Source organism: Nicotiana tomentosiformis, chromosome 3 (genome assembly GCF_000390325.3).
Source record: "Nicotiana tomentosiformis chromosome 3, ASM39032v3, whole genome shotgun sequence".
NCBI lineage: Eukaryota > Viridiplantae > Streptophyta > Magnoliopsida > Solanales > Solanaceae > Nicotiana > Nicotiana tomentosiformis.
This window is the reverse complement of record NC_090814.1, coordinates 22102138-22116016: the sequence shown is the minus strand read 5'-3', so window position 1 is coordinate 22116016 and position 13879 is coordinate 22102138. Positions and strand designations below refer to the sequence as shown.

Sequence of the window (13879 nt, the reverse complement as noted above, 5' to 3'; positions counted from 1 at the left end):
TGTGCTATCACAGCTAGAACAGACAATTTCATCACGAAATAGCAGTTTATCAAGTTCAATCGGGAAAATAACCTCAATATAATCTCCAATGTGGTACAAATAGCTGACAGAGGGGTACAAATAAGAGAAACATCACAGCACAAAGCTTAGCAATAAATTCAAGTCATATCATGACCTAAGCACTAATCCGAGCATGAAATTGTATCCCGGTGTAGGCATATGGGCTCAACCCTACACATATGCACCACTCATAGCATATAGCTATCACAAATAACTCAGGCAACTAGTGCCTCAACCAAGTTTAAGTAAGATACTTACCTCAAGAAAGTTAATATCATCAAATAATGTCGTAGGAAACAACTTCAAATAATAAAGATTCGATATTTATCAAAATTAAAAAGTCAACCCCGGGCTCTCACCTCGAAACCCGACAAAACTCATAAATTCCAAATATCTATTCCGATACAAGTCCAGCCATACCAAAATCATCCAATTCTGACCTCAAATTGACCTTCAAATCTTCAATTTATATTTTAGAAAAGTTTTCACAAAAAACCCTAATTTCTCCAATTCAAATCACCAATTAAATGATAAAAATAAATATGGAATTATGAATAATGGATAAAATCCGATTCAGAAATACTTACCGCAATCCAAATCGTGAATATCCCCTCCAAAATCGCCCAAATCTGAGCTCCTCGAAATAGATTACTATATAGTGTGCTCGGGTGTTATACATCACGATCACGGGACCTACGTCGCGATCACAAAGAACAATAATCACCGCCCTCAAATACACCTACGAGAATGTGAGACCCAGCTCGCGAACGTGATGCTTACCAAACATGCCATTTCGCGAACGCAGGCTCCTTCCCACGATCGCGTAAGCTTAATGCCTAAAGACCCCAGCTGAGCACCTCTCGATTGCAATGACCTACCTCTCAAAGCTTTGCGAACTCGATGAAAAATTTCCCCTGCCCACAAAATGTCTTCCGCGATCGTGAAGAAGGAAACTAGAACCTCAGAAACAGCAATCCAGGGATGTGAGACCTCGAGTAAGTATGTATTATGTTTTGGCACTTGTTGGTATATTCAGGCGGGGTCCCGGGGGCTCAAGTGAGTTTCGGACGGGTTTCAGACCATTTTGGGTTATGTTGGTTATTGTTGGTTGGGAGGGAACTGGTGTGGTCACACCTGCGAAACTATGGGCATAAGTGCGGTATTTGTAGACGTGAATGAGAGGGCACATAAGCGAGAAGGCTGGGAGCTAGGTGTTACGCATTTGCGAGGTGACTTCCGCAGATGCGGAGGGATGTTCACAGGTGCGGGTAGTCAGGCAATGAGAGGAACTCACAGATGTGAGCTTTTTATCATAGATGCGATGCTGCAAATGCAGCATTATGGTCCACAGATGCGTAGATGCATGGGCAGACCTTATATTTCGAGGGTTGAGTTATTTTTATCATATTTTGAGATTGGGAGCTCGAATTTTGGTGATTTTTAGGCAATTTACTCACTTGGATTGGGGTAAGTGTTCTTGACTCGCTTTTGATTGTTATTCATGATTCCATATTTGATTTTGGTATTTTAGTGGTGAATCTAAAAGAGAAATGGGAGTTTCGTCAAAACCTTTCTAAAGTGAATAATATGTTCGAACGAAAAAGTCGTGGTTGATTGTTGATTTGACTGCGGAAAGAGGTAAGTGTCATGTCTAACTTTGACTTGAGGGAATTAGGACTTGTTGGTCTATTTTTTACGTGAATTATGTGTGAGAACAACGTATATACAAGGTGACGAGTGTATGTGTGCTGTCATGGGTTAACGCATGCGGGGTGGGCTATTTACCTTTATGTTGTCATTTATTTCATGTTATATTTCATTACATGCTTTGATTACTACATGTTCTCACTTGTTATCCATGCCTTACTTGTTTTCTATCATTTAGTTGTTACTTGTTTCGATTTATTCACTTCTCACTCATTACCTGCTTATCTTCTATATGTTCCTACTCGTATTAATTGTATATCTTTATTGTCTTATGTCTTTATTTACCTTTATTGTCTTTACGTTACTCATTGTAATTTATCATTTTATATTCGTTTGCATGATTCATTTGGCTATTCTTGTATTAATGAATCGTCGAGGGTTGTGATTACGAGGTATTGGTTATTCTCCGATTGTATTGGTAGTTCCTTGATTTTCTGTACGCTTTATATCCCTTTGTGTTGAGATTACGTTATTGGTTTGAGTTGTTATGTTTATTAGTGATATTGGGAACGGGTTGCGCACGGTAACAATATTGAAATGAATTATTGGGATCGAGTTACACACTGCAACAGATAATGATATGATATTGGGATCAGGTTACACGCTGCAACAAATATTGTGATAAATGTTGGGATCGGATTGCACGCCGCAACAGAGTATGATGTGTTGTAACTATTTTTGTAGTTGTAGTGTTTTATCTCGGTACTGTGATATGAGGTTTGATATTATGTTATTCTGGGGCCCTTTGTTAGTTGACCTTCGGGTCCGTTCCTACGAGTTTACATGCTTTTCTATACATTTCTGTTGTCATTTATTATTATTCGTACAGGTTTAGTCACAATCAAGAACAAGTATCCATTACCGAGGATTGATGAGTTATTTTACCAGCTTCAAGGGGCCAAGGAGTTTTGAAGATCAATTTGAGGTTTGGGTACCATCAGTTGAAGATTTGGGCATTTGATGTCCCTAAGACAGCTGTTCGAACTCAGTATAGCCTCTACGAGTTCTTAGTGATGTCATTTGGCTTGACAAATTGCCCAGCAGTCTTTATGGATTTTATGAACCGGGTGTTCAAGCCCTATCTGGATTCCTTTGTGATTGCCTTCATTGATGACATCTTGGTTTACTCCCGCAGTCGAGAGGAGCATGAGTATCATCTGTAGATCATACTTCAGACTTTGAGGGATCGGTAATTATATGCTAAGTTTTCAAAGTGTAAGTTCTGGTAGGACCTGGTCACCTATTTGGGCCATGTTGTATCTTTCGAGGGCATTAAAGTAAATTCTAAGAAGATTAAGGCAGTTCAGAACTGACCTAGACCTACTTCAGCTACCGACATTCGGAGCTTCTAGGGTTTGGTAGCTTATTATCGCTGGTTCGTGCAGGGGTTTTCATCTATCTCAGCCCCACTGACCAAGTTGATCCATAAGGGTGCTCTTTTTAGATGGTCCGATTAGTATGAGTTGAGGTTTCAAAATCTCAAGATTACATTTACTACGGCCCAGTGCCGGTGTTACCTACACGTTCGAGATTTTACACCATGTATTGTGATGCATTGCGTATTCTTGGCGCGTTGTTGATGCAGTATGGTAGGGTGATTGCCTACGCGTCCTGACAGTTGAAGGTTCATAAGAAAAACTACCATGTGCGTGACTTATAGTTGGCAGCCATTATTCACGCATTGAAGATTTTAAGGCACTATCTAAGCGTTCCATGTTAGGTCTATACCGACCATCAAAGTTTCCAGCACATATTCAAGCAGCAAGACATTTGCGACAACGGGGATGGTTAGAGTTATTGAAAGTCTATTATCTCACCATACTATATCATTTGGGGAAGGCTAATGTACTGGCCGATGCATTGAGTAAGAAGGCTAAGAGCAAGGGTAGTTTGGCATATTTACTAGCAGTTGAGAGGCCACTAGCCATTAATGTTCAGGTTCGGCCAATAGATTTGTAAGATTGGATTTTTTGGAACCTAGCCGGATTCTTACTTGTGTTGTGGCACAGTCCTCATTGTTGGAGAGTATCAAGTTTCCCCAGTTTGATGATCCTCACTTATCAGTGTTATAGGACACGGTGCAACGAGGTGGTGCCAAGGAGGTTGTGATAAGAGATGATGGTGTTATGTGTCTTCAAGGCTGGATTTGTGTTCCAAAATATTGATGGGTTGAGAGAGTTGATCTTTAAAGAGTCACAAAGTTCACGCTATTCCATTCACCCAGGTTTCATGAAGATGTATCGTGACTTGAAACAATACTATTTGTGGCGTAGAATGAAGAAATATATGGTTGTTTATGTCTCTCGGTGTTTGAATTGTCAACGGGTGAAGTATGAGCATCAGAAACTGAGTGGGTTGACTCAGAGATTGGAGATATAGGAGTGGAAGTGGAAGCCAATCACTATGGTTTTGTGGTAGGTTTACCACGGACCTTAAGGATATATGACGCAGTTTGGGTTATTGTGGACCGGTTGACTAAGTCCTCACACTTTATTCTGGTGATGATCTCCTATTCTTCAGAGCGTTTGGCTCATATTTACATCTGAGAGATTATTCGCCTGCACGGCGTGCCCATTTATATCATTTATGACAATGGCACGTAGTTCACATTTTATTTTTGGAGAGCCGTGTAGCGTGAGTTGGGTACGCAAGACGAGCTGGGTACCTGTTTCATCCTCAGATGGACGGATAATTTGAGTGCACTATGCAGATCTTGGAGGACATGTTATGTTCCTATATTATTGATTTCAGAGGTTCATGGGACCAGTTCTTACATCTAGCGGAGTTCTCCTACAACAACAACTATCAGTCGAGCATCCAGATGGATCCGTATGAGGCCTTATATAGGAAGAGATGTTGTTCGCCAATTGGTTGGTTTGAGCCCTGGGAGGCTAGATTGTTGAGCACTGATTTGGTTTGTGATGCTTTGGAAAATGTTAAGGTGATTCATGAGCGACTTCGTGTAAGGCAAAAGAGTTATCCGGACCAGAAGGTTTGAGATGTGGCTTATATGGTAGGTGAGAATGTTGTTCTCTGAGTGTCGCCTATGAAGGGCGAGATTCGGTTCGGGACAAAGGGCAAGTTAAGCCTGAGGTTTATTGGCCTGTTTGAGATATTGGGGAGGTTGCTTATAGGCTTGCATTGCCTCCTATCCTAGCAGGGGTACATCTGATATTTCACATATCCATGATTGGAAGTACCATGAAGTTAGATCGCATGTTTTGGACTTCAGCACTTTTCACCTAGATGAAACTTTAGCCTATAAGGAAGTCAGTGGTTATTCTAAATCGACAGGTTCGTAAGTTGAGATCGAAGACACTACAAAAATATTGGAATTAGCTATGAACATTGTAGCTAATCTGTCGCTAAAACGCTCGTAGCTAGCAGAATTTCTTGAAAATTTGTTGCTAATCCGAAGCTAAATGAGATTAGCGACAAATATTTTGTTTAGCTACTAAATTTATCCGTCACTAAAACCTAATTTTTTAGTAGTGAGAGTTTTCCTTCGGTGAAAGTGCAATGGAGAGGTCAGCCGATTGAGGAGGCTATGTAGGAGTCCGAGTCCGATATACAGAGTAGATACCCCCCCACCTTTTTATCAGTCCAAGTACTTTTCTATGTCCGTTCGAGGAAGAACGTTTCTTTGAGAGGTGGAGAATGTGACGACCCAATAGGTCTATTTGAATACTAGCCTTAATTTCAGTGTTTCGAGACCTTCCATATCTTTATTTGATATTTCTTGATTTGCGTGCATGGTCCGTGTCATTCTCTTGAAAGTTTTTACATAAAATTTTGAAGAAAATGTGATATTTGGCCTAAGATAGGTGTTTTGATGATTTCGGTAAGTTCGTATGATATTTTTTATACCTGTACGCATATTTGGTTGGGGTCCGGGGTGACACGAGCGCATTTGGTGCATTATGTGAAAAATTATGAAAATGAGTTTTAAGTTGAAATTCTTGAGTTTGATGATCGATTCTTGTTATTTGATGTTATTTTGACAATTTGAGGTAGCGAGCAAGTTTGTAGGATATTATTACACTTTTGTGCATGTTCAGTTTGGAGCCCGATGGTCTCGGGTGAGTTTCGGTGAGTATCAGATGAGTTTTGATGGTTTGAGGATTGCTGGTGCAAGGCTTTGTTAGTGTTTAATTGCAGATGCGAGCATCGCTTTTCGGTCAAATGATCGCATTTGCGAATGGGAACTGGGGGCTGGGCTTTCGCATTTGCAAATAGATGATTACTTTTGCGATATGATCTGGAGTCACTTTTGTGATCTTGGAGTCGCATTTGCGGTACTTTTCTAGGTAGAGTAGCTTCGCATTTGCGAAGGGGGTGTCCTTCGCAAATGCGATGGTTTTGTCGCATTTGCTACGTTTGCATGACTGTTGCAATGGTCACTTTTACGGTAAGTGTTTTTCAAATGTGGGCTTCGCAATTGCAAACAAGAGTTCGCAATTGCGATACCTGCAACTGGGTAAAGAGGGAATATCAGAACTTAACTCATTTTACACCATTTTTCAATCCCAAACACACTAGAGACGATTTTTCTAGAACGTTTTCTTCCAAATTCATTGGTAAGAAACTCTAATTCATCTTCTATCGATTCCGCAATACTTTTCACGAATTTTTAACATCAAATCTAGGAATGTTACGATAGAAATTAGGGGTTTTGGGTAGAATTTAGGAATTTTATTAAATTGAAATTTAAACGTCAAATCGAGGTCAGATTTTGAAATAAATCACATAACCGAACTCGGGGGTGAATGGGTAATCAAGATTTTGGTATGGATCTCGGATTATGACCAAGCGAGCCCGATTTGTCTTTTGTTGACTTTTTAAGTTTATCAAATATTGAAACTTTTTCATTCGTGGATAGTTTCTAAAGATTATTTTGAATTGTTTGAATGATATTTGGCTAGATTTAGTTAGTTCAGAGGCATGTTCGAAAGAAAAAGTCATGGTTGATTGTCGATTTGATTGCGAAAAGAGGTAAGTATCGTGTCTAACTTTGACTTGAAGGAATTAGGACTTGTTGGTCGATTTTTTACCTAAATTATGTTTGGAAACGACATATATACAAGGTGACGAGTGTATATGCGTTGTCATGAGTTAAAACATGCGGGTTGGGCTATTTACCTTTACGTCGTCATTTATTTCGTGTTATATTTAGTTACATGCTTTGGTTGCTACACGTTCTTATTTGTTATCCATGCCTTACTTGGTATTTGTCATTTAGTTGTTACTTGTTTTGATTTATTCACTTCTTACTCAATACCTACTTATCTTCTATATGTTCTTACTTGTATTAATTGTTTATCTTCATTGTCTCATGTCTTTACTTGCCTTTATTTTCTTTACGTTACTTGTTGCACTTTATCATGTTATAGCCGTTTGCGTGAGTCATTTAGTTGTTCTTGTATTAATGAATTGCCGAGATTTGTGATTACGAGGTATTGATTATTCTCTATTTGTACTGGTAGTTCCTTGATGTTCTATACGCTTATATCCCTTTTGTGTTGAGATTACGTTATTGGTTGTGTTGAGTTGTTTATGTTTATGAGTTGATATTGGGAACATGTTGCGCACCGCAATAATATTGAAATGAATTGATATTGGGATTTGGTTGCACGCCGCAACAAAGAATTATATGATATTGGGATCGGGTTGCACTCCACAACAGATATTGTGATAAATATTGGGATCGGGTTGCCCGTCGCAACAGAGTATGACGCATTGTAGTTGTTTGTAGTTATAGTGTTTTATCTCGGTATTATGATATGAGGTTTGAGATGATGTTATTCTGGGCCCTCTGTTAGTTGACCTTCGGGTCTGTTCCAACGAGTTTACCTACTTTTCTCTATATTTCTGTTGTCTTTTATTATTATTCATATAGGTTTATAGTGAGTATTTTGTCATAGCCTCGTCACTACTTCATCGAGGTTAGGCTTGACATTTACAGTGTACATGGAGTCAATTATACTCATACTATACTTCTGCACTCTTGTGCAGATCCCAGTGTTGGTCCTAGCGGCGCGTAGAGGAGACTGCTCGGATCTGACTACTATAGGAGACTTGAGGTAGAGTTGCTCAGTGTTTGCAGTCCCTGAAGTCCCCTTCTATCATGTTTTTATTGTTCATCTAATTTCAGGCAGTTATATTTTATTTCAGACTATATCTGCTAGTCGCTCATGTATTTGTGACTCCAGATTTCTGGGATATATTTAGACTACATTACGTTTGTATTAATCACTTGTATTGCAGACTATTTCTGTTTGAATTATTAATGTTATATTTTAAATTATTAAAACTGGTTAATAATTTAGCTAATATTAGCTTGCGTAGCAAGTGGATGTTAGGCGCCATCACAGCCTCGTGGTTGGAATTTCGGGTCATGACATCAATGTAGTGAACCTTATATACATCTCCTGATTGGTTTCTCCATCTTTCATGGTGAAGTTTTCATATTGTGAAAACAACAAACTTCCTCTTGATCTTTTCACTTGACTTTTCCCTTCATGAGCCACTTGAAGTGTGTCTCATATTTGCTTAATAGTAGAACAACCTTGGATTCTGTTGTACTTATCAGGATCAAGTCCGCTGATAAGCAATTTCTTGGCTTTAGCATTCTTTTTCCACTTCTCAAGATCATCAGTGTTGCAGTCAGCTCTGGTTTTTGGGGCATCCTCACCTTTGTCATTTTTCTAAGTGTTGACAAAGGACTATCGGTGATTATGTCCCACAACTCATAATCTTCTGCCTGTAAATAATCTTCCATGCTCTCCTTCCACCATGCAAGTACTGGCCATTGAAGAGTGATGATCTAAGCAGTGGACTGCCTTTCACAGTTTCTAGGTGGTGCACTCATCTTGATCTTCTTCCTAAGGTGTTAGCATCTTCAAGGATAACATGCTATGATACCAATTGATATTTATACTTTAATACCACACAAGAGGGAGGGGGAGAGTAATTTGTGTGATGTTCTATTTTCGCGTGCACTTGATTATCTAAGGACCTGGTTCTTCTATGCGTTCCTTATACTACAGGTACAAAAAAATAATGCAAAAAGTAAAGAACACAATGATTTTCACGTGGAAAACACACAGATCAAAAAGGTGAAAAAACCACGACCTACTTCCCAATAGAATTTTTCCCAAATACTTTACTAAACTCTGAGCCAAAATAAAGTTTACAAAACTCTTGCAAACCTAAGGATTAAATCTAACCCTTGTAGCAACACACCACGGTCTGTTGTGACTACGTCAAGTTAACTCTAACTTGAATAAGACAACTCAAGACTAAGTAAAATTGCTTCTAAAGAAAGCCGAAAGGTACAACTCAAAATACTTACTATACTTTGAACTAGAATAAAGACAAACTCATAAAAAACTTTTTATGAAACTGTTTCTTCAATCTGGTTCATGTAACTTCAGGTTTACACTCTTAAGTCTCATAGGAATCGTTCAAAAAATGCCCTGCTATTTTGCTCTTAATTCTTGCTCTCACTTCTCTATGTGTTCGTCACCTGTAAAAGAGAACAATAATTATATATATATATATATATATATATATATATATATATATATATATATATATATATATATATAGAGAGAGAGAGAGAGAGAGAGAGAGAGAGAGTTAGTTGATAAAGAGTAACTAGAAGTCTAATGTTTTACTCTTTCTTGATAAAAGAGTTCTAGTTAACGTCAACCTCTAACTCTTTCCTTATCTTGGATTGAGTTCTTTTCAAGTAAGGAGCCTTGCTCCTTATCACTTATGCAATCTTTTCATTCAGGGAGTATCAGAAATAACCACTTATACTTATCTCTTTCACGTGCATGCCTTTTGCTTTTTGCTTGTTTCCAATTGTGAGTTGCGTACTTTGTTCATGAACCTGGTTCATGCATGTGTTCCCTTGCCAAATCATCAAAACCTATAATGACCAAGTCAATATATATATATATATATATATATATATATATATATATATATATATATAAAATCACTACTAATCTTATTTTATTTTGACATGATTATGAAATGAGTTGAGTTTAAAGAAAGAAGTAAATATTCATATCGTTGATCCCAACTATGTTTGGGACTGAGGCAAAGTAGTAGTAGCAACTGTTGTTGTAGAACTATTAATAGATGGTACAACTAAACCATTTTGCATAATTTAAGAGCAAATTAATAGTTTTGGCCGAATGGACAACTGTGTAGCTTTCCCAAATAGTTTGTTGCCCTGCTTTTCTTTTCCATTAACCAAATTTTATGTGAAAGGAAGAAGGGTTCGCTTTACGACTTTCAATCCTTAGCTACGAACATTGAGCCCTTTGCAAACGCTAGACCGCGAAGGTGGACCATTGGAAGTCTTTTCTAGCAATACTGTGGAAGCTCTAAATTGAATAATCATTGCTCAAGGAAAATAGAAAATGGGAGTCAAGTCTTAGTGGTGGAAATTCCAAATTCTCAAGTTAATGCAACGACTTTCATGGATGTGAGGCAATAAAAAGGGAAGAACGGTAATCAATGAAGAATTCCAAATCTAAACGAAAGGTTGATTTTTACCATTTTCTGTGGAATTCAGGACGAAGAAATTGCGAATTAATATATTGGATACGGTCAATTTTGGAATCTAAAGATTGCCCAATTTTCTTGCTCAACTCCCCACCTACTCAACTTTTTTCTCCACTGTTTTTTAGGTTGGGTCCTCTTCCACTTTTAGATCTTTCATCGACTTAGACATACTATGACGGAAAATATAATTTGGGACCTGCTTAATTGATTAATCTTCCCAAGAGTACAGATTTAATTCTTTGCCTAATAGTCAAAACATCCATAGTTTTTCTTTTTGTATTTATTTGTTGTGTTTATATTGGCAATGAAAAAATAAGAATTTAAACTTTTAATATCGTCTCGAATGGATATAGTCTGGCGGCAGAGGCGGATGTAGCGTACTAGCTACGGGTTCAACTAAACTCATAACTTTCAACGCGGAGTAAATATTTGTATGTAAAAATTCATTAAAATTGCAAAAATAGTAGATATGAACCCATAACTTTAAAAATATAATGGGTTCAATGTTAAAAATCTTAAAATTGAACCCATAAGATTTAAATCCTGGATCCGCGTCTGTCTAGCGGTAAATAGCACATACTTATGGTGCAATGTTTGAGATCCGTAGTTTCTAAACGAAGAGACGATCCAAAATACATGTTATAACAGATAAAATTTTACACTGTCAAACATATACAACAGGTGATAACCCTGTCACAAATCTTAATAATTATGAAATTATCAGCACATAAGTCAGAGCTAGTAGCGCATGCATTATTGATATAATGTAGTAGGTATAGATTGAAGTAAGAAGGAATGGGCGCAGATATCAAGAATTGCCAAATGTTGCATACTCCTAGTAATTTGTAACGTAAAGAGCAATTACAGCATAAACTAACTAGCTAGGAGATCTTAAGCTGATAATTGAGCTCATTAAATGTCTTAATCGAACAATTCCTCTCCTCTAATAGCTTTGTGACAAGACAAAGCTAAAAGAATACTATTGTCTTTAAATTCTCGGGACATTGCTTTCATCATTGACGAGAACCGAATATTTTTCAGAAAAGATTACTAAATCATAAATATGAACTTTGTACAAGCATCTTGGATAATTTGTTTTTGTTACTAAATAATAATTTAGCATGAAGACTCCACATTCATCTATCTCTGTCTCCCGCACTAGAAATATTCAAATAATAATGAAATCCATGACATGTAACAATTTTAATAGGCATACATACATAGGATATAAGGTAAACTGAGTTAGTTAATACGTAATACTCTACCTTTTTGCACCATGCATTTCTGTATTTTTCCAATACAAACTTTCTGAAGTAGGAAAGAGAGAGAGATTTTGCCATACCACGACATAATGAAGATGAATTCTTACTTTGAAAATCAAAGAGCAGAAAAAAAAGAAGATCAAAGACATAATAAGGTTATTCCAGGAAATGGGTTAATACATTGTAGAGAGAGAGACTCCACCTCCCTACTTTCAAGTGGGGCATGCCTCTTCATAAGAATCATATATGCCAAAACTCTTATGTCTACGTGCCAAATACGAAAAAGCCAAAAATAGCTCTTTTTTAATATGAGAAAGAACCCAACATAATTAAAAACAACAGTCACTAAAAAAAGGCAAAAACAAAAGAACAAAGCTAAAAATCAAGTAACTCAATAATGGAAGACATAGACATTGTACTCCACAACAGCATCACCAGTCTTGAAATCCAAAGTATGAGTCTTTGCCTTAGCATAGCCACGAGCAAACCGGAAAAGCCCACTCCCGCCGACGATCGGCATCTCCCGGACGGTCGACATCACCGAGTTCCGGCCCAAAATACTTAAAGTACTCCCATTATACTTTCCTTCAACAAAAGCAAAGTTAAGAACCATCAACAAACCAACATCATTTAGTGAAGCTTGTGCATAAATCCCTTGTGCTCTTCCAACAAGTTTGGAGTTTGGTTCTGGTCCTACGGTTAAAGGGTCATCGATCATCGCCATAAGGCCGAATCCGGTGGGCGATCGGTTGGTCATGGCGGCTTCGGCTATTTTCACGGCGGTGGGGTTTTTACCACTGACTATGTCATGGAAATAGAAGTGAAGGTGGCTAAGTTTTTCTCTCTTCATACCCATTGATTTCTTGGATAATTTTCTTGAAAATTCTTGGGAGTTTCCATGGGTAAGGATTGAAAGGAGGAGGAGGAGGAGTATGGTGATAGAGAGCTTTTGAAAATTGCAGGACTTGGCCATGGTTGTTCTCTGCAAGTTCCCAATTAGAGCTTATTATTATGTGGTATTCTTAGCTTGGAGGTACTATATATAGTAATGGGTTTTGCGCACTGTACATTAACCGTGTATAACTTTTTTAAACCATTGAATTATAGTGGCCTAACATGATAGTGTAGACAATTTTGAAACTGATAGTCTTAAACAGGTGAAAGTTTTATAATTCATGACATTTGTAGGATTATAAAAGTTTTTTATTAAGAGTAAGATGAGTAAAATAAAAAGTTTAAAGTTGAATTGTTTCTAATTGTAGAAATATGTCATTATTTTTTAAACGGACTAATAATGAAAGTATGTCATCTAAATTGAAATGGGGAGTACTGGGTAATTGTGGGATCCAACTCCTTCCTATTTTCCATTGTCTCCGTTACCCTAAATTCTTAATTGGATTGGAGACAGATACCATAATTTAAAATTAATGGCTAAGATTTAATTGATTATAGCAAAGTTTTAACGATGATTAGAAATTAAAATAAATAATTCCTTCCATATTTTTGCTCCCAATCTTTTTACAATTTCACAATTCTAAATTGCATTATCTTTTTCATAATATATTAAATTGAAAAACGACGACAGTTTATTGATTTTTTTTAGTACATAATTTGTTAATCTCATTCAATGTGCTTGACCTTACTTTAAACAAACTCAGACGGATTTTAGAGCAAAATAATTATAAGTTATTAAGCTCAAAATAAATTAATTTCGCTTCCAATAATGAATTTACTCCATTAAGTTCCAAAAACGTTTGTAAAATAACTATTGCTTTTAGGAAGGAAAAAAATTTGAAGAGAAGTATGATATGATTGGAGTTTGCCACCAACTAAGTCTGTCTATATCTAAACGATTTCATCACAACTTTTTAATTACCCCAAATCAGTTTTCCATTTTCCAAATCTGAATTGAACAAACTTTTCAACAATTATTTCAATATTTTCTTGCACTATTACTAATTTATAGTAGTAATATGCAAGTCAAATTATTGTTCTAAATTACTACAGGAAAGAAAAATATATTTTTTAATATATGTAGGAAAGGGATAATGTGAAGCTGGAATTCTGGGATTGCAAAATTATTTAGAAGAAAAAATGTGGAAGGAATTAATTATTCTAACCATGGTTAGAGCTTTGCATTAGTTATTCTTTTTCCAAAGAAAATTGAAGGGGCTAAACTATGCGAAGAGAGCACTTTTGCCCCTTACTGTTAAAAAATTGGAACTTTAGTAACTGAATTTTGAAATAAGGGCAAATGTACCTCGCTTTTGCAA

At 36.9% G+C, this 13879-nt stretch overlaps 1 protein-coding gene across 1 annotated transcript; it reads right to left on the bottom strand.

Annotated features, from left to right (window-relative positions):
- Window positions 1–11740: 11740 nt before the first annotated feature.
- On the bottom strand, window positions 11741–12637 carry LOC104120064 (dirigent protein 22-like). The gene has a single exon (XM_009631746.4). The coding sequence runs from the start codon at window positions 12577–12579 to the stop codon at window positions 11998–12000; it is 582 nt and encodes a 193-aa protein (XP_009630041.1). The 5' UTR covers window positions 12580–12637; the 3' UTR covers window positions 11741–11997.
- Between the last annotated feature and the right edge of the window lie 1242 nt (window positions 12638–13879).

Bases quoted from the DNA above. Each gene is read 5' to 3' on its own strand.
- LOC104120064 (XM_009631746.4), bottom strand. From the start codon at position 12,579: ATGGCCAAGTCCTGCAATTTTCAAAAGCTCTCTATCACCATACTCCTC.